Genomic DNA, 19,731 nt, shown 5'->3' on the forward strand with positions numbered 1-19,731 from the left:
TTTGGCTTTACCCCAATCCAAAAGCTTCTGGAAAAAAAGGTGAGAAAATAGGCAAGGCAACTTTTTTTTATACCGTGCATTTCGTACACAAGGCAACTCAATGCGCCAACTCAAATAGCGACAGAACTGAGACGAAAACAATGATGAAGATGTGACCAAAAACGGACAAAAAAAACGGACAAAAAAAACGGACAAAAAATTGACAAAAATTGACCAAAAAAATTACGAAAAAATGACAAAAAAAATGACAAAAAAATTACGAAAAAATGACAAAAAAAGTGACAAAAAAATTGACGAAAAAATGATGAAAAAATTGCAAAAATGTGATAAATATTTGACAAGAAATTAACAAAAATTTGACAACAGAAGGACAAATGTGACAAAAATGACAAAAAATTTCAATTTGACCAAAAATGTACAAAAAAGTTACAAAAATGAGTTGAAACCCCCTCAAAAAAATGATGGAAAAGAAATCTGATGACGTGAGGAAAAAAGATCCATTTAGATGAGTTTTGTAGGTCTTAGCTTTCAAATGAGGTGTTACACTGGCCTACAGGATTTGGGTAAAGCTGAACTGGAGAATATGCTCTCGGTTCAGGCGGGAATTAAGAGGTTAATAAATAGGATTCATGCACAGAAAAATTATTTTGGGGGTAAATTTTGTCCCTCAGCGCCCCCTAACTAAAATATCTTCCCACGGCTCTGTTCAAATATGCACTCATGTAGCATGATGTAGCCCTAAGAAACCTAGTTTGAGAGTTGACCGGTGCTCGTTATTGAGCCGTTATGAAAAATAGACTTACCGGTATGTGCATTTTCAATATTAAATTTGTATTTATTTTTATACAAAATATTGTACAAACACAGGATAAAAAAGGAACAACACAGACGAGTGAGTGTGATAAGAACTGAATTTAGTTCAAAAAGCACCTTGAGAACTTATATATTTGGTATATTTGCATAGAAAAATGCAAATTATAGGTGAAACGGATGTGGCTTAACAGTATTTTAAGACATTTTAAGTTAGAAAAGATTAGAGCAGTACAAAAATGAACTATTTTTTAGAGTTTTCGCAGAACAATACATGACAAGGTGTTTTTTAAAAGGACCTGGTTTAGCTTGTTAGGGTTTTCACAGTTTCTTTGCAGGAAATATAAGGAATAGGTTGCATTCATGGCATTCTAGTATTTTATGTCATACTTTCATCTTGAGGCTGAGGGCCAGTTTTGTTTTTGAAAGAAATAACCCAACAAAATCTTCATGTGCTCAACCCTATCACTGTTAATTAGCAAACAGGTCAACAAACTCAGCATATTACTCGAAAGTCCTTTAACCTTCATTTATTTGTGCCGACAGAAGACCTATGACTTTGTGCCGTTTGTGACTCTTGTCTAAAGGCTCAGTTACTACAGAGATAATAACCATAAACTAGATCAAAACCTTTGCAGTTCAAAAGCTTCTTCCACCTCAATATTACACGTTTTGCTCTGGGAATGTTACATTGTTCCGTGAATACAACCTGCTGGAATAAAGTATTGTAACAGAGTTCTTCATGGCATATTGTTTTCACATATTTTCCAGTTCCCATTTGGACACCTTTAAACTGCATTACCAGCATGACGTTCACAAAACAAAACAGGCTCTTTATGGACAATTTAAAACACCTCAGTCCACGTCTGTCCGGGTGTTTCAGTGCAATGTAACTGTCTTTTTATGCACATTTCATCTTAGTCCAGTCTCTGTATGAGTTTCTCCTCCATCATGCAGAACAGAGCCACGTGGGACAGGTCCGAGATAAAGGCGTCGCAGGCTCTTCTGCTGATGAGCGGGCAACCCCTGAGGTCCAGCAGCGACAGGGACGAGAGGCGCTTCAAGTACAGCAGGCAGCCGTCCGTCAGCTTATCACAGCCTACAGGACAAAGTATAGAGAGATTAACACAGCAATCAATACAATATCTTTAAATACATTTCTCTATTTCATTGACTTTATGGCTATGTTAGAACCAAGTATCCTTTGTAGCAACACTAACACCTTGTCCAATCGTTCAATACAACTATTTTGGTAAATCATTTCTCATAAGTGATGATTGTGATCAATACTAACTAAAACAGTGGTTCCTAAATGTAGTTTACCACCACCGAGTATGGAGTGAATGTACAATCGTCTCATGTAAAGTGCTTTGTGACTATGTCTGTGAAAGGCGCTATATAAATAAAGATCTTCTTCTTCTTCTAAAGTGGGGATCCAGACATTAAAGAGGGGGTATTATGCTTTTTTCAATCACATAGCACCAGTCTATATCACACTACAATGATGACGAAACCTTCTGTTGGTCTGTAAATGCATTAAATTAGAATAACTGCCTTGTAAAAAATTGCTCTCTCAAAATGGCTGTAGTGAATGTCTTGAAATAGGCCCCTGTCTCTTTAAGAACCTCTGACCCTTTCCGACTCGCCCCCTCCACACGCTGTCTGTGGCATCAGTGGGGAGGGGGCTCTGCTAGAGGAGCAGTGGTTGGTTACTCGGCTGGTGGCGAAAGCTCGGAGGCGTCTCCAGGAGGTGGGGGCGTTCCTAGGAGGACTCAGGCAAACCTATCCCTAAAATGGCCGCCATCAGAGTTTTTACAGATTACTCAAAAATATGTGAATGTGCCAAGGCAACACTTCAGGCATGTTTTTAAGGAGGGAATGACAGAATAACATGATGTAAAGCTTGAAAAAGTCCATTTTGCATAATACCCCCCCCTTTAAATAAAAAAAAAGAAAAATTATGATAGTGTATTCAATATAATACTTGATTGAAAACAGCATAGATGTGGGAATCAATATCAAATAAACAATGTAAATATATATTTCTATACCAGATTTTAAATGTTTACGCTTGATATTATCAATATTGCTAATTTGTTTTTACAGTGGGGGTCCTGGATTATTTGTGTGGTAATTTTGGGGGTAACGGCCTAAAATGTTTGTGAACCCCTGACCTATCGAACAATATCTGTAGATTATGTGCATTCAAATTATTCCGGAAGGAGGCACGTGGTTTGAAGGGAAAAGGTTTAAAGACTAAAACAATAAGCGTCAGTAACTAGTCAGACACGATTTGTAGTAAAGGTTTACTTAAAAATGCATGAATGAATCAAACTCCAGGTATAGGTTTTATAAGGGACAATATTGTTCCATTTTAATGACTAAATACTATATTTTTAATGCCACAAATGCAAAGGATCTCGGCATATTTAATTTCGTAACATTAGTAAACTTTCCATCAAACAGAAATGTTGACAATCAAAACTAAATTGGACAACGGGAAACTTTTGATGCCATGAACTTTTTAATGCCAAATTTAATCCAATTGAAAGTTTTAGACGTGTAATATGGGCGTGAGTGTGTCTGGTCTGACCTGACAGCGTGAGCTCGGTGAGGTTGTGCCTGGTGTGGGTCCCGGCTGCACACAGCAGAGCGATGGAGGAGTCGCCGACGTCTTTACAGTGAGCCAGGTCCAGCCTCTGCAGCTGCGGCATGTGTCTCTGCATCAGCCTCAGCGTCGAGTCCGAGATCTCCAAACCGGACACGCGCAGCTCCACCATGTTCCTCAGCCGGATGCGGGACGACTCCAACCCTGCGGGAGTCAGTACATGCTTACTCCTTTAACTGCTACGATGTGGGGATATAGACACAGATGAGCTACTGCTATAAAGAGGGACTTGCAGCTATTATAAGTGAAAGAGCTGTGCCTAATAAATGTACGGACAATAAACAATGAGCCTTAAATCTCCAATCACAGTCAGATGTGTGTTGTTGCGGGGAAGATCTGAGAGAAGATTCTGACCTTGAAGAGCGATGATTTCTTTGAGCTGAATGTCTCTGATCCCCTCGCACCAGCGCAGGTCAAGCAGCCGCAAACAGGGCAGCGAGGGGCAAACGAGAGCGGAGAGGCAGGACCAGGACAGACCGGCCACACTCAGCTCACGGAGACCTGAAAACAAATACAAACATGATGTGTGGCCCAGTTAGGTGCCATGGCTCACCAAAGACAACAACATTATGTACGAGTTCTTTCTAGTTCAGGGCAAATGCCAACTGTACTTCCTGCCTTACACCTCAAACACACAGTACGGTTCATGGGTTGTTTCTGGGAGTACCTGGCAGCCTGGTGAGGAGGCAGTTGAGCTGTCTCTTGGCCACAGGAGTCCAGCTCAGGTCCAGAGCAGTGGGCTGTCGCTTCACGATCCCGGCCAGGGCTTGGTTACTGAGGTCACTGCAGCGGCTGATGTCCATGTGGGTCCACAAGCGTTTGTCACAGCTCCTACACAGAGCACAGAGAGGGTGTGGAATATGAACCGCAGACAATGTTTTATCCCTTGTACGGAGCAATGCCTGCAAAGATTTTAAGAATAATCGCAATATGTAAAATCTGATGAGTTTTACGTACCATTTGTACCAGGCCTTGCAGACCAACATACAGCTGAGGAGATCGGCTCTGGTTAGATACTTGAACACGGACACCCACTGCTCCTTCTCTCCTCCCTTCTCGTTTCCTACATCCTTAAAGGACGGAGAGGACAGGAGCGAAGGGGGGGACATGGACAGGGCAGCAGTGGCAGCAGCGGTCGCTTCTTCATCGGAGGAAGAGTAATAATCTTTGTGGTCGCGTTTGGCTCCGAGACGAGGCCTGAACAAACACGAGTGGGTTTCTCCTTATTTTAACCGATCAATTTGCGAAACAATAGAAAATAGAAACAAAAATGAAAAGTCCTGGAGATGTAATGTAACACGCAGTACCTGCCCGGTCCTCTGGGGGCGTCTGAGAGGTCTGATTTTTTGAAAGGTTTTGGAGTTTTTTTGTGAGCTGGGCCCTGTCCACTCGAGCGGTGACCCATCGCTGCCTCCATCTTTGGAACGATACCTGTGGGGAAAAAAACATGTTAAAGCATATTTCAATCCTATCACACATAATACTTTTTAACACATAGACTGATCAACTAAATAGGCTGCTCTGCCTCTACAGTACAGATATATAGATGTGTCTAGATCACAGCAGGGTCAGTCCGGTCCTCACCGCTCTGCCTCGGCCTCCTGTGCGGGGTCTGCAGCGTCACACTCAGGCAGGCACCGCTCAGAAGCTCGTCGTCGGACATCAGTAAAACCGGAGGCTCTGGGTCTGAGTCCCACTGCCCCTCCTCCTCTTCTTCGTCCTCCAGAGTGTCCAGCTCCTCATCATCGGGGTCGAAATCAGCGCCGTCACTGTCCTCGTCCTGAGATATGAAAGTGTTAACAAGTATTTATGTCTCTTTCTCAGAATTTCATTGGGTAATTTGCCACGACAAAGGGGCTGAGCTGATACTTTTGGCCTCACCTCGTCCTCTCCGGTGCGACGTCTCCTGCGCCTGTGTCTCTGCCGCGGCCTCTCTCCCTCCTCACTGTCCTCCTCGTCGTCGTCGTCCTCATCCTCGTCTTCGTCGTCATCATCGTCGTCGTCGTCTTCGCTGTCGTCCGAGTCGTCTCCTCTGCGCTGGACTCGGGAGCCTCCTCTGAGCCGCACTCCTCTCCCGCGTTTGCCGTTGGCCCCCCTCCGCCCGGACAGGGCGCCCCGGCTGCCCCTGTGGCCTCCCCGCAGCAGCCCTCTCCTGTTCGAGCCCAGACCTCTACGGGATGTCGCACCGCCGCTACGGACGTGAAGCTTTCTGCCTCGAGAACCTGCGAGAACATGAAATATAGTCAAGGGTTGGCTTTGGTCCAGTCTCGCAAAAGCATCGGCCATTTTTTTCAGGTTGGATTTTATGTCACGCCAGAAAAAAATATCTTTAGTACATCTTTAGTAGTTACATTAACCATTGCTTCTTCATTTTAAAAAGGCTTTTACAACTTCTTTATACCCCTTCTCCTTAGTATTTTTTGTCATATAACTAATAATAATAACCTAGAAAATACCCATAGGTTTATTGATGTTAAAAAATACAGTTATAAAACACGGCAGCAGAGGGCAAGATGTCACATTCTAGCACAAATGGTTGATTTTGTATGATTAGGCCCAGTTTACAGCTAAAACCACATACAATTACATATTTCTAGGGCATTAATGATCAGAAAGATAAAGTTTACAAAAGAACTGTACCTTCATCATCGTCATCGTCACTGCCCGAGTCGTCTCCGTCTCGGTGTCGGTGCTGACGGTAAATCTTGGCCATGCGAGAGTCCAGCAGAGATGAGGATTTACGCTTCTAAAATATCAAATTTTACAGGTAAATGATTCAAGTAGACACAAAACAACCGATTTACTGTGATGACTGACTCACCATCGGAAGCCCGTCTCCTCTGTCCTTTGACTGTAGAAGAATAAACGTGTAAAAAAAGTAAATATTTTACCACAATGTTGCCTTAGTTTATGCTGACATGGAACAATGTGTCACAGCTACAGAGAGCAAGACGTTACATTGTAAATTTACAGTCCATTTCTTAACAGGGGGTTTTCTTTTTGGACTCCACAACAAACAAAACTATACCCAACTCCTGCCCTACATAAATAAATGGAATAGTTGATTATAGAATTATTTGACCCAAGCCCCCGCCAGATAATATAGCTCTCTTTGCACTTTCCATTTGTGTACACCTAGATCTTAAATTTTACATGTTTTTAATGAATATTATGCAGGTCCCAATGTTCCAAAAATGACCCCCCACTTTAACCAAGCACATTTTCTCCAGTTTAGTTTGACCCACATCTAGAAGCTTCCCGACTGGAGCCTCATTTGAAAAGTTAAGACCCACAAGACTGATCATAACTTTAAATCACATTTTTGAAGTTCCCTCATTTTTCTTCCATTTTCATCATGTTGTCGTCACTTTTTTTGCTGTTCTTTCGTGGCTTTTTCATCACTTTTCAGCCATGTTATTGTCGCTCTTTTGTTGTATTTGCATTAGGGCTGAAACAACCAATCGATGAATCAACAACTAATCAATTATTGAAACAATTTTAGTAAATAATTGATCGTTTTCTTGTAAAAACAGACTCAAAAGTGACATGAAAACCTACTTTGTTTTGAATTTAGGTTATGTAGTGTTTTGTACATTGTAAATTTCATAAATATCTGTCTTGTGTCTCATCCAATCAGAAGCAGAATTAGCACTACAAGCCTCCAACAAACATTCACAGTTTACTCCATCAACACGCCTCAAGTGGCGCCGCTTAAACAATTTTCATACATCATTCAGAGTCAAGCGATTAATCGATTAATCATAAAAATAATAGATTAATCGATTACCAGAATATTCGTTAGTTGCAGCCCTAATTTGCATCCTCGTTTTCGTCCTTTGTTCAAGAAGCTTTTAGATTTGGGTAGAGCCAGACTGGAGAAACCCATGGCAATACGGCTTGGCTGCCATTTTCAATGTATATTTCAAATATTTAGAGCAGGGGTGTCAAACATACGGCTCGGGGGCCTGATCCGGCCAGTGAGATGAGTCTCGAGTAAGTCTCTAGCCCATTCCTGTGCAGAGTTAACCAGAATGCTCATTCAAGCCACTAGGGGGCATTAAATAAAATAAAAGGAAAGAGTTCCACATGTGTCCAGCAGAGGGCACTGACACAATAAGAGCTCAGGATATAAACAACACATTATATAGCCATGGTAAATAGTCTGCCCCAGATCGGCTGTGGCTTCAATAACAGCTGTGTGGTGTGAATGGAAAATGACCACTATTTAGAAACTTGTGACACAGGCTTGTAAAGTGCAATACAAGTGTAAGCCATTGTTATTAATGAAGCTACAGTCAAGTTGGGGCTTTGACCAAATCACAGCTTATTATTACCCAAAATGAGTTTGACACCCCTGATTTAGAGCCTCTGCTGATCTGTCCCCCGTCTCCCTCTCTCACAGAAAGAGATTTGACATTTGAAAGAAGGATTTCTATCTTCAACTTATTTTACATGGAAAATACTTCTGTCAAAACCCATTATTTTCACCCGCACCCATTTCCGCGGCAATACAGCAGCTCTGGCGACTCTCGTCTTACTTTGCCACAACATCATCATGACACGCTCGAGTAGACTGACGAACGACAGCTCAAGTTCTGTGCAAAATGTGCAATTCAAAGTAAGCATGAGAAAAGTAAAGTGTGCACAAAGTCGGCAGCAGGTGGAGGTGACCTGAAAAAGCGAGAGCAGCTGAGAAGAGGCACCACTCCTGTGCAAAGGTTCAACACTTTTGGATCGTAACCCATTCAAGGCCAATCATACTGTTTGAAAAAGACATTTAGAGCAAAAGTTGTGTCTCTTCGCTTCAGAAAATGGTAAGAACAGATAAAAAAAAAAGAGGAACAACAAAGAGGCTCAGAGGATGGATGGATTGGGGGCAGGCGGCCTCTCTCACCAGTCTCGAGTTGAGTGACTGAGAGCAGGGAGGGGCCACCAGCAGGAGAGGCCCAGAGGAGCGCCTCAGAGCCCCCCCAGAGGTGCCCAGCCTCAACACCAGGGGGCGCTGTGGCAGGAGGGGGGCAGCCGGGGCGTCGTCGCTGCCTGATGACTAACGCAAATGAAAGACAGCGACAGAAGAGGAAAGAAAGAGGCAAAGGAAACGTAAAAGATGAGAGTGTAAACATTTTTAGAAAGACAGGACCCAGGTTTAGTCAGCTGTGGAGAGGACTGAAAACAACCGAGATGTTTGTTACGGAAAGAAAAACGTGTACACAAACTACTACTGAGCTCCACTGGGATTTGGAGTCTTTGTTTTTGCACGTTTGGGAGGACTTTCACAGATATTCAAATACACATGATCAGAGTTATAACCCCCCGTGGCTCACCTCTGGGTCAGTGATGCCTTGGACACATTTGGGACACTCCCAGCAGCTCGGCAGATCGTTGTTGATTACCCCGTCTCCCGGCACCTACAATGACATTTACCTCCAGTTAGATTGGATGAATACAAGATGCCAGCAGGAATTTGATTGGTCACCCCACTCGGCGAGACAATTTACATTAAAATGGACTTTTCAAATTGTCCATCATTCGGAGTGTGAGTTTCTTACCCGGAGGCAGGTGGGGTGCACAATCTGCCCACAGTTGGAGCACTCCATTAGGGACAGTCCGGGGTCCTCCTGATTTGGCTCCTGACAGATCTCACAGACGGCGGACAGAGGCAGACCGGGCTGTAACAAAGGAGCTAGCGTCATATTATTGCAGTCAACTGTGATGTATTATAGGAACGATGAGGTTGATGTTGAGTTTTTCTTTTTCTTTTTATGGTTCTCTGCTTTTGACCCATCAATACCACTGGTGAAACAGTTTTTTGAGTAACATCTTTTTGTGCCCCTACCTCTATATGGAAAAAACTGCATGTAAAGTATGTTTTGTGATGAGATTATAGATTATAGTTGACGTGTGAATAGGGATGGGAATCAAGAACCGGTTCTACAAGTAGACCTGGTTCTGTTTGAGTAAAGCATCGGAGCTGTAAATCTACTTCATTATCGATCCCTCTTATCGATGCTCCCGCTCTGAAAACACTCTTTTTTTCCCCCCCTTTTTGCTGCTTCAAAGTAAGCTGGGAAACATTGGCCCAATCTCAATTCTACCCCTTAGCGCGTTCACGAGAGAAGGTTTGTCCTATTGCGCTAAACGTGTCAAGCCTGCGTTTTCGCTTTGCTGCTGTGAACGCTCCGTTTATTTGCGCTGTAGTGACTTGAGAGTTTCTTTTGAAATTTTCGATACGTCGCTATCGACGTACACAGGGTTCATTCAGTTCATTCATCAGTCTGTTACAAGTGACTAATGAACTGGTCATGCTTTTGATCGGTTACAAATAAGAAGTCTGTCTGAATTTTTGGAGGGCAGCAGTAGCAGCAGCAGCAGCAGCACCGTAACCTCCGCTCAACAGGGTAAAACTAACGCAATAACGTTGAGCGCTGTATTTCAGACACTTGTTGAAAAGTACGTACATATGTTACCAATATATTTTAGAGGATGCCGGGCAGACTGAGTGCCAGCAGGACCCGCAGTATATTTCGAAACTTGCTTTATTTAATAAATATTTTTCTTGGGAAAACCATGTGTTTTTATTGATAGAGTTTGTCAAAAGCACATTTATTCCTTGCTTTTCCCCAACACACAGACAAGTCAGGCATCGATAAGAGAATCGATAAAGAATCGCATCGCTAAGTAAAATTATTGATGGCACTGATCAATAAAATCTTATCAATTCCTATCCTTACGAATGTGAATGAGCCCCTTAATGCAATGCACGGATAATAAATATGGGCTCTGTTAAACAGATGGTAACACCATCCTAACTACAGCACTTTAGTTTTAGTGTAATTGAGTTTAGTATGGTTTAAATGTGGAAGTTTGCAGCACTGCTCAAACTGGTTTAAGGCATGGTTTATTCATGGATTTTTCAGATTTAGAATTAAACCTTTTATGTTGGTTTAAAATGATATATTTTAGCTCATTGTTATTGTAGTAAGGTTGATACAGTGAGATGTTAGGTGTAAATTCAGCTCACAGAGAGGCACTGGCGGAGCACGCAGGTCTGTTTGAGTTTCCCCGGGCCTCCAAACTTCTTCATGTCTCTGCAGAAGTTACAGTCCCCACACTCCGTTCTCATACAGGCCTCACAGCGCTTACACCTGGCACACAAACACATGTAAAACATTAGAGAAAACAGCTTTTTCTAAGGAAAATAGAGAGAATATTGACACTGCTCAAAATCAATAGTAGTTTTGAGCATTAAATAAATAGAACCCATTATTTCACGAAATATCAGCTTACCTGACCCTGCGTCTCCGGAGCACAGACATGGAGGAGGCGGGCTTTTGGGGCCGCGGGACGATGGGGGTTGTGGCCAGTTTGGGACGAGGAGGAGGTGGTGGTGGAGGCGGCGGCTGGTACCATGACGGCTACAGCAGGAGACAAAACATCGAGTATTACAGGTAAATAAAAGACTGCAAAAAGTATTATAGATGACGGTTTCTTACCCTCTTGGTCCACTTGACAATAGGTTTTCCGTTGTAGGAGAGTTTGGGAAGATCATTGGCATGTTCTTTGAGTAGAGCCTGCATTTGAATGACAAATATTTAGACAAACTACAGCCCTGAAATACTGCAATACGTTTCAGTGACTGTACAAAAGAACACAAAAGTACTGGTTTCTTGTAACTAGCTCATCTGAACGTTGTCTTTTTTTGTGATTGACTGAACTTCTAAGTCGCTCTGTGCGTGTGGATGACATCATTTGAACTACAAGTGCCACGTTTTCAAGTGTTGATCACAAATTAGGCACGAGGTTCTCTCTTTGTAGCCTCTCACTCAGTTTAGTCTTACGCACTCTTTGCACGAGCTCCGTCGGAACGCACTTCCACTGTGGTGCAAACACAAACGCGTGTACCTTGATGTGAGTGATGAGCGCCGGTGCGTTGTGGATGCCGGCTGGGACACACTTCTTGTTGGTGGGCAGAGACTCGAGTTTCCCCAGCAGGTTCCACAGCCCCTCCATCTCCAACGGAGTCAAATAAACCTTCCCTTTACTGGACTGAGGCTCGTCTTCACTCGAGTCTTGGGCATCGTCCGGAACGTCCGCCGGCTTTTTCAGGCCTGTAGCGGAAAAAAGAACAAGTCTGGTGTCAATTTCCACATACGTTTTAATAGGCAAAGAGATCTCCCAAAAAGCATTTTTTTTAAAAAGACATTTGTAGAGGCTATTATAGATTTAATAATTACCTCTTTTCCCTTTGACTGCTACTTTTGACATATGCATGCAATGAAATAAAATATATGGGGAGTGAAAAAAAAACACAGCATACAATATTTATTTAGTGCACAATGAGATAAATATTAAATAATATTCATCCCCGAAAGAGGCTTAAAACAGTCACTTAGGAGGATATGTCGGGCACAAAGGTGTTAAAGGAATAGGCCACCGTTTTTACATACTGAGATATGTTCTTACCTCACTTTAGCCGAGTTAATATATCCCCGTCTGGTCTTTGTCCGTGCGCTCTGTCACTCCTAAAGGTTATTGACGGAAGTGAGCGGGGGGAAGTCTTTAGGAGTTACTGCGCGGACGTTTTGCTTCTCGTATCATTACGCCTCACAATATAGTACCCCTTTTATTTGCTTATAAAATCGACATGCTACATTTCTGTGTAAATATACTTCGCATGAAAACACTTCACGTAACTTTATTTAAATAGGAAACACGTGGAAGAGCTTGGTAGCTTCTATCGTGAGCTTTTTTGGAGCTATATGACATGTGGGAGAGGCTGCGTATGTGCTCCGTTTGCGTGACAGAGCGCACGGACAAAGACCAGACGGGGATATATTAACACGTCTAAGGTTAGGTAAGAACATATCTCGGTATGTAAAAACGGTGGCCTATTCCTTTAAGAGGGATGAAAGACAAGAATTCACTGGGGTAAATGACTTCTACAAAATCCTACACGTCTTAGGTTTGAGGGAAGATTCAGGATTGTTAGAAATCACATAAAGTCAGGTGTGAACTGCACTTCGTTTTTGTTTTTTCATTCATCTTTTTAGCATTTTATTGTCACCTGCTCGTTCTCACTGTTCTAGTTTGAATCTAGCCAAAATCAAGACTCACTGGACTCACGAAATGGTTTAATATTGGAGGTTGCCATAGATCCTTTGGAGAAACTTAGAAATTGTGTAATATTAAAGTTCTGATTTCAATAAGTACATATACAAGTACATAATATATACAAGACGAAGGTTGGGATATGCCTAAATGGACAAATGAGGAGAAGATGGTGAAAGACTTCTGGAGCAGAGGAAAGAGGAAGAGGAGGAGCTGACCAGTGCGGGACACCACGCTCTGAAACAGGGACATGGTAAATGGTCTCAACTTATATAGCCCTTTTCTATCTTCATCAGGACCAAAACGCTTGTGGTACAATTGTACAATGACAAATAAAACACTTACTTACTAATGGGACTTGCAGCTGTTTGAGGGTTTATGGTTTTGTTGTAACAGGAAATAAAAAAAATCTGTTGTTTCAAGATATTCCAACTTTCTGATTCAGAAACAAAATGGGAATAAAAAAGGTTTGGGCTAATTTGATGTTTTCTATGACTGTGGAGGCAGTAGTATTTGAACAACCCCCCCCCTGGGTGACATGCCAACCGTTTAAGAACTTCCTAAGCCTCGGGGCACTCATTTACACACACGAAATGGTAGAATGCGGCTGTTCTCTACGTCGATGTTGAGCTGTGACTGCTGTTCAGTATTTTTTGTTTAGTAAATGCCTGAAAGAGAATGTCGCTGGAACCAAAGGCCACACAAATATCAGATGCTGTTCCATATTTCTAATCTTCATCGCTGACTTTTGAGCCACAACGCAATTACTTATAATAGTTTCTTTCATTGCAGATGGCCACGAATGTGCAGCGTAGACCCGGCTTGGGAACACAACCCAGTAACAAGGGGAGGACACTCTCATGAGCACAGAAGAAAATATGCTTCGACCCGTAGCTTGTAAACGTGACGTACCGATGCCGAGGGAGTGCTTCTGAAACTCCGGCGTGAGGTACGAAGTCTTAGTCACACTGAAGACGTATCGCTCCAGGACGTACCAGCCCATCTCGTAGTAAAAGGGGAACCGAAACTTCACAGGCACCTGCAGCAGAGGAGACAGGTCCACATAAAAAAAAACATTTCTACACCTGATGAATACATAGAAATAAGTGAGAGTTTTGGGATTATTATTGACAATTATATAATTAAGCAGTCCCTCCAGGATTTTGCGATGTTGCGATTGCAACTATTAATGCAACATCAAGCAAACTCCGCGAAATCAGTGCAGAGTTGCAACTTTTCCCAACTTTTCCCGCAACTTTCGTACACAAGGTGCATTGAGTTGCCTTGTGTACGAAATGCGCGCACGGTATAAATAAAGTTGCCTTGCCTATTCCAATAATCCGCAAATTTCTTCGCAACTTTTCCTTAACTCCGCATATAAATAACATAACAGATATTTTAAGTCTCTTTTGTCAAAACAGATGTAAATTATAAAAAAGAATACATTTTTAATGTAAAAATATATTGTTTTAAGTAGAAAAAAATCGCAACTTTTCATCGCAACTTTTGGAAAAATGGCCTGCAAAATCAGGCATTTTATCCCGCAACAATCACAAAAAATGCCCACGAAATCTTGGAGGGACTGATTAAGTTGCTCAAATATATATGGTACATTTTTAAACCGCCTGTGCACAATGCATCACAAAAGGCACTGAGGTCTTCCATCTGACAGGCTTAAATCCCTTGTCAGCATATATTCCACTTATTGCTTGAGTCTGCACTGACCCGTGTGCGGTCCTCTATGTTACTGATGTTGAGCTGCATCGGGATGTTGAAGCTGTGGAGGAAGTTTCCACCAAAAACCATGGAGTCCATTGGAGTGTAGACCGCATGGATCCAACCTGGAAACAACACATAAAACATATATGCAAAAAATGTGTAGGTTTGTGAGATAAAGATGCAGAGGAAAGGCTTGTGTTAGGATATTCACCCGACGGTATGAAGAAAGTGAATCCCTTCTTGAGCTCGATCCGCTGACAGTCTGTGACTCTGTCTCCCAAAAACACATCGCCCTGTTTCCCCGAGAGCACCCAGTTCTCGTACAGCTCCAGGTTCGGAGGCGTCGGAGGGATGAGCCAAAATATCTGACACAAAAGATCAAAATTAAAACTGTATAATGAACAGATCACATAATGATAATTAGTGCATTTTATGTCGGCACCTTTCAAAACACCCAAGGTCCCCTTACATGATATAAAATGATAAAATCACAACAGGACAAGATAAAACACATCAAAGTAAGTAGCCAAGTTTAAATAAGTGGGTTTTGAGGTGAGATTTAAAAGGGGGCAGAGAGGTCATTTGACGGAGTTCAGCGGGGAGTGAGTTCCTGAGGTTAGGGGCTGAACGGCTAAAAGCTCGAGCACCCATGGTGGCTAAGTGGGCAGTAGGTACAGACAGCTGAAGGGCAGAGGAGGACCGGAGGGTGCGGGAGGGAGTAGGCACATGAAGGAGCTCAGTGAGATATGGAGGGGCTAGGTTATTGAGAGATTTGAAGGTGAGGCGAAGGATCTTGTATTGAATACGATGTTTGATGGGGAGCCAGTGGAGCTGCTGAAGAACTGGGGTGATGTGATGAGTGGACGGAGTTCTGGTGATTATTCGGGCGGCGGAGTTTTGGACGAGCTGAAGTCTGTGGAGTGATTTTTGGGGGAGACCAAAGAGGAGTGAGTTACAGTAATCTAACCGGGATGTGACAAGACTGTGGACCAGAATGGCAGTTGTATTGGGGGTGAGGGAGGGGCGGAGGCGGGTGATGTTCCGGAGATGGAAATATGCAGAACGGGTGATATTGCTGATATGGGCCTGGAAGAAGAGAGTGCTGTCCAGGATTTCACAATGCCTTTAACCATTGTATTAGCGGAGTACGAGTGCAAGGTTTTAACTTGACTGATTATTATTTTTATGACAGCAAATTATAACATAACAGACAGTAAATGCCCTACACCTTAACTTGTTAAGCTTGGTCCAAACTTGTAGGTTACTTTCCTAATGCATGTATAACTAATTCTTCAACAGGGACGAGTTTATAGGCACTTTTCACAACTTTTAGGGCGTAATACCGTCATGTAACGCAAATCACAACTGGTTTGATAGTTTTCTACAGCAAAGCACTAATGTCCATTTTCCACAAATGTCTGTTCTTACAATATACTGAAAGACAAAGCAAATGGTATTCAACACTGGGGAAAAAAAACAGCTATAGGAAGATTTTACCTTGCTTCCTCGGAGTATGTGGTACCAGACGGACGTTCCCCCAAAGTCGATGTGAAAATCCGTGTAGCAGCCTTCGACGCTCATTAGGCAGTATCTACACACAGGAAACAGTATTTAGTCTTTAAAATCTCTGTTGAATACATGCAGTCAATCCAAGTAACTGAAGGAAACATAATGTCTGTCAAACGTACTTCTGGACTTTGGGATACTGCATGTCAGTGATTGAATTTGTTGAATCTCTTTGTCGCTCTTTTAGATGGCGAGGCCACATGGTGTCCACCCAGTCAATCTGATCCACCTGTGCACACAAACCAAATACTTCACACTTGTATTTCTTAAAATCAACAACACTGTGAACCTTAAACAAACCGTTGTGGGTCTCTGGACGAGGTTCTCCAGTTTAGTGTGGCTGAACTCCAGGCTGATGACGTTGTAAAGCTTCTCTCTTTGACACGGAGGAGTTTCGTAGTAACGCGTCCACTGCGCCATGGACATCTCTGTTCCCTTCTGAGTGCTCACATCCATGACGTCAATCATACGTCTGCTGCCTGACAAGAGATTTTAAGATCAGTCTCTAATTAGTCACACGTTTGTAATCATCATTTAAGCCTCCTGATGACTTTGGGGATACAAACACGAGCCTTTGTTTGATATAGTAGGGATTTCCTCGCTTAACTGAACTCTTAAAGGAATAGGCCACCGTTTTTACATACTAAGATATGTTCTTACCTAACCTTAGTCGAGTTAATATATCCCCGTCTGGTCTTTGTCCGTGCGCTCTGTCACGCAAACGGAGCACATACGCAGCCTCTCCCACATGTCATATAGCTCCAAAAAAGCTCACGATAGAAGCTACCAAGCTCTTCCACGTGTTCCCTATTTAAATAAAGTTACGTGAAGTGTTTTCATGTGAAGTATATTTACACAGAAATGTAACATGTCGATTTTATAAGCAGATAAAAAGGGGTACTATATTGTGAGGCGTAATGATATGAGGAGCAAAACGTCCGCGCAGTAACTCCTAAAGACTTCCCCCGCTCACTTCCGTCAATAGAAGCTGCGTGACTTGTAGAGAGCTCACAGAGAACAGTTGAAGAAGCGTCGATAACTTGTGAACAATGCCTTTTACGTGCATCGTGCCGGGCTGTGATAACAAGCAGAAAGTATATAGTGTAGTAATGTTTCACAGATTTCCAACTCACCCCGGACGACGACACAGGACTCAGGACCTCGATCATGAGGTAGGTTGTTGTAAAAGGCTCTCTACAAGTCACGCAGCTTCTATTGACGGAAGTGAGCGGGGAAAGTCTTTAGGAGTTACTGCGCGGACGTTTTGCTCCTCGTATCATTACGCCTCACAATATAGTACCCCTTTTTATCTGCTTATAAAATCGACATGTTACATTTCTGTGTAAATATACTTCGCATGAAAACTTCTATCGTGAGCTTTTTTGGAGCTATGTGACATGTGGGAGAGGCTGCGTATGTGCTCCGTTTGCGTGACAGAGCGCACGGACAAAGACCAGACGGGGATATATTAACTCCACTAAGGGTAGGTAAGAACATATCTTAGTATATAAAAACGGTGGCCTATTCCTTTAACACATTTAGCGAGATAGAATGTAAAACATGCAGTCGAGACTAAAATGACTTCTTTCTGCGTCTCTTACCGACAAACAATTTGACGTCACTGACACTGAAGTCAGGCTCTGGCATCCTAGAAGCAAAGCACGGCTATGTTAGATGCTATTGTATTAATATTGTACACTATTACAACGTCACAATGGCACTCACTTGATTCCCAGTCCATCAGGCCTCTCGAAGATGATTGGGTCCCGTAGCCCTCCTCTTTGGACATATTCATAGGTAAAATCTAGGAAAATAGGAAAAGGTGTGTGTTAAATGAAGTAAATAAAAAGCCTTAACAGACCGACAACAACTGACAACAAATTATCCATGTGCCAAACGATGTACGTGAATATCTATTTCCTTGTACACACATTACAGAAACTTCCCACTCCTTCCTGGTATAAAATGTTACCAATTACTGACCAGTTTACAAATTTTAGGTTAAAAAAAAAGAAGTGTTTTCGAGCTCACCTTTTCCCTGCATGCGAACGACGCGGTCCGAGCTGAAACTCGGACTCTGGACTTTTTCCTCCAGGTCGAACATTCTCCGTCCGTCGATCTCTTCGTCTGAAATGCCGTCATCGTGGTAGCGTCGCCGAGTGCCAGTACGCTGCGGAGGAGAGAGGATATGAATGCATTGTAGTTTCATAGCAGTTATTCGTTCACAACAGTTATAACCATTTTGAGTCACACCTGATATAGACCTACATCAATTTTTAAAAGTGGTTCTAAGATTCTGCGTGAGGTAAATACTGTCCATGAGCTGCACACATGGGTGACGACTCAGTATGATTCTACAAATATACCTTTTTTGTACAAGTCCAAACCGCCACAATAGGGAAAATCTGATTATTTCACAAATGTCCAAAATAGCCCCAAAGACAAACATTAAAGTGCTTTAGATTTTTTGTTATTACACTACTTTAAGTTGCTAAAAGTAAGAACGAAATAGGAACATGAGTACAACAGTCTGTGGTGTGAAACAGACTGGATGAAAGGTTCAAAGAATGAGTACATGTTAAACAATTTTAATGTATATGCAAAAACTTACTTGTACAAGGTTATGATGAAGACATAACAATAGGTACGTATCAGTAATAAGTTCTGTTGCTTATCGTTATAATGTAAAATACTGTAAATATTATCTGGGTTGATGGAAGTAATTATTATTCATCATGGCTTAGAAAAAAACAAATGCAGAGCTTTGTGTATTGTGTTTTGGGACATATCTGTCTGAAACTTGTGGCTTTGTGGTTTGCTTATAAACATAAACAATGTCTGTGTGGTCCCTCAGTATTCATCATTTAACATCTGTGAAGTGGCAGTTTCCTAAAGGAATGTTGTGGAGGTAAAAATCAATTTCATCTTAAACATTAGTGATGTCGGAAGACCAAAATTACTCTAACTTGCTCATGGCCCAATGGTACAGAATACAGTTGCTCTACTCTCTGCAAAACTTATGAACATTTTACCTCTTTGTGCACCCAAGGATCAATAACAAACATGTATCACAACAAAACAGGGAAAAGTAGGTAAGATATTTAGCAAACATTAATTGGCCTAACGCACCTATGCATTATCTGATGGGACACATGTTATGTTTACTAGGTTGGCACTGAAATAGTTTTATAATGTTCCAGTTGAAAGACTTCAATCTACTCACCAGTCGCTTGCTATAACGCGGCTTGTCATCCATTTCTCTGAACCAAAACAAAGGCAGCCACTGCACTTATGATGGGTACCAGCTTATTACACTGTAATACCACATACCTCAATTAACATGAACGCTCTGTAGATGCACCAGGTTTCTACAGAATATTGCAACAGCTACTGCTAAAAAGGTAAAAATTAACTCAAACGTTTCCCTGCATTAAAGTAAACTCTTTGCATATTAAAACTCCAGTCTGCACTCCTGCAGCTTTGTTCCCTGCTTTGAACAAGCTGTGCTCAGCTAACGTTGGGACAAAAACAGCGTCCCGTAAGCCTTAAAAACAAGGAGAGTCAAATATTATAAACCGGATCTATAAAACAACACTTAAAATTCCATGAAAGTTGCCTTAAACGTGAAGGTTTATGCAAATCTGGTTAGTAAACCTGTAATATAAAGTTAATTCAGCGTTGTTAGATCCGCCGCCATTTTCCCTCCCATCACAAAACACACATGTAGCTCCGCCCACCGCGCCCGATGAACAAATCACGATCGACCAAACCGAGCGCTGATTGGCCGCACACCACGTCAATCCACAAGAATATCCCTCAAGACCCGCCTATAAAGCGACAACAAGAGCATTCATTGGCTA

At 42.2% G+C, this 19,731-nt stretch overlaps 1 protein-coding gene across 2 annotated transcripts; it reads right to left on the reverse strand.

The window, feature by feature from the left end:
• Positions 1 to 1,672: 1,672 nt before the first annotated feature.
• Positions 1,673 to 19,567, reverse strand: kdm2aa (lysine (K)-specific demethylase 2Aa). Of its 2 annotated transcripts, XM_079552760.1 has the most exons (27): positions 19,095 to 19,567; positions 17,903 to 18,041; positions 17,597 to 17,675; positions 17,473 to 17,519; positions 16,172 to 16,350; positions 15,994 to 16,100; positions 15,803 to 15,896; positions 14,517 to 14,670; positions 14,312 to 14,427; positions 13,499 to 13,625; positions 11,381 to 11,586; positions 10,972 to 11,049; positions 10,766 to 10,893; positions 10,500 to 10,623; positions 9,028 to 9,147; positions 8,803 to 8,886; positions 8,373 to 8,525; positions 6,300 to 6,329; positions 6,119 to 6,224; positions 5,360 to 5,700; positions 5,063 to 5,258; positions 4,786 to 4,909; positions 4,436 to 4,675; positions 4,146 to 4,309; positions 3,833 to 3,979; positions 3,404 to 3,622; positions 1,673 to 1,909 (listed from the first exon to the last, which is right to left on the reverse strand). In XM_079552760.1, exons 1-27 carry the CDS (start codon positions 19,125 to 19,127, stop codon positions 1,728 to 1,730), a joined length of 3,717 nt encoding a protein of 1,238 aa, XP_079408886.1. In that variant the 5' UTR covers positions 19,128 to 19,567; the 3' UTR covers positions 1,673 to 1,727. The 2 variants fall into 2 exon arrangements, with proteins under 2 accessions (XP_079408886.1, XP_079408887.1); XM_079552761.1 differs by lacking the exon at positions 8,373 to 8,525.
• Positions 19,568 to 19,731: the final 164 nt, after the last annotated feature.

Source organism: Gobius niger (assembly GCF_951799975.1).
Source record: "Gobius niger genome assembly, chromosome: 3".
NCBI lineage: Eukaryota > Metazoa > Chordata > Actinopteri > Gobiiformes > Gobiidae > Gobius > Gobius niger.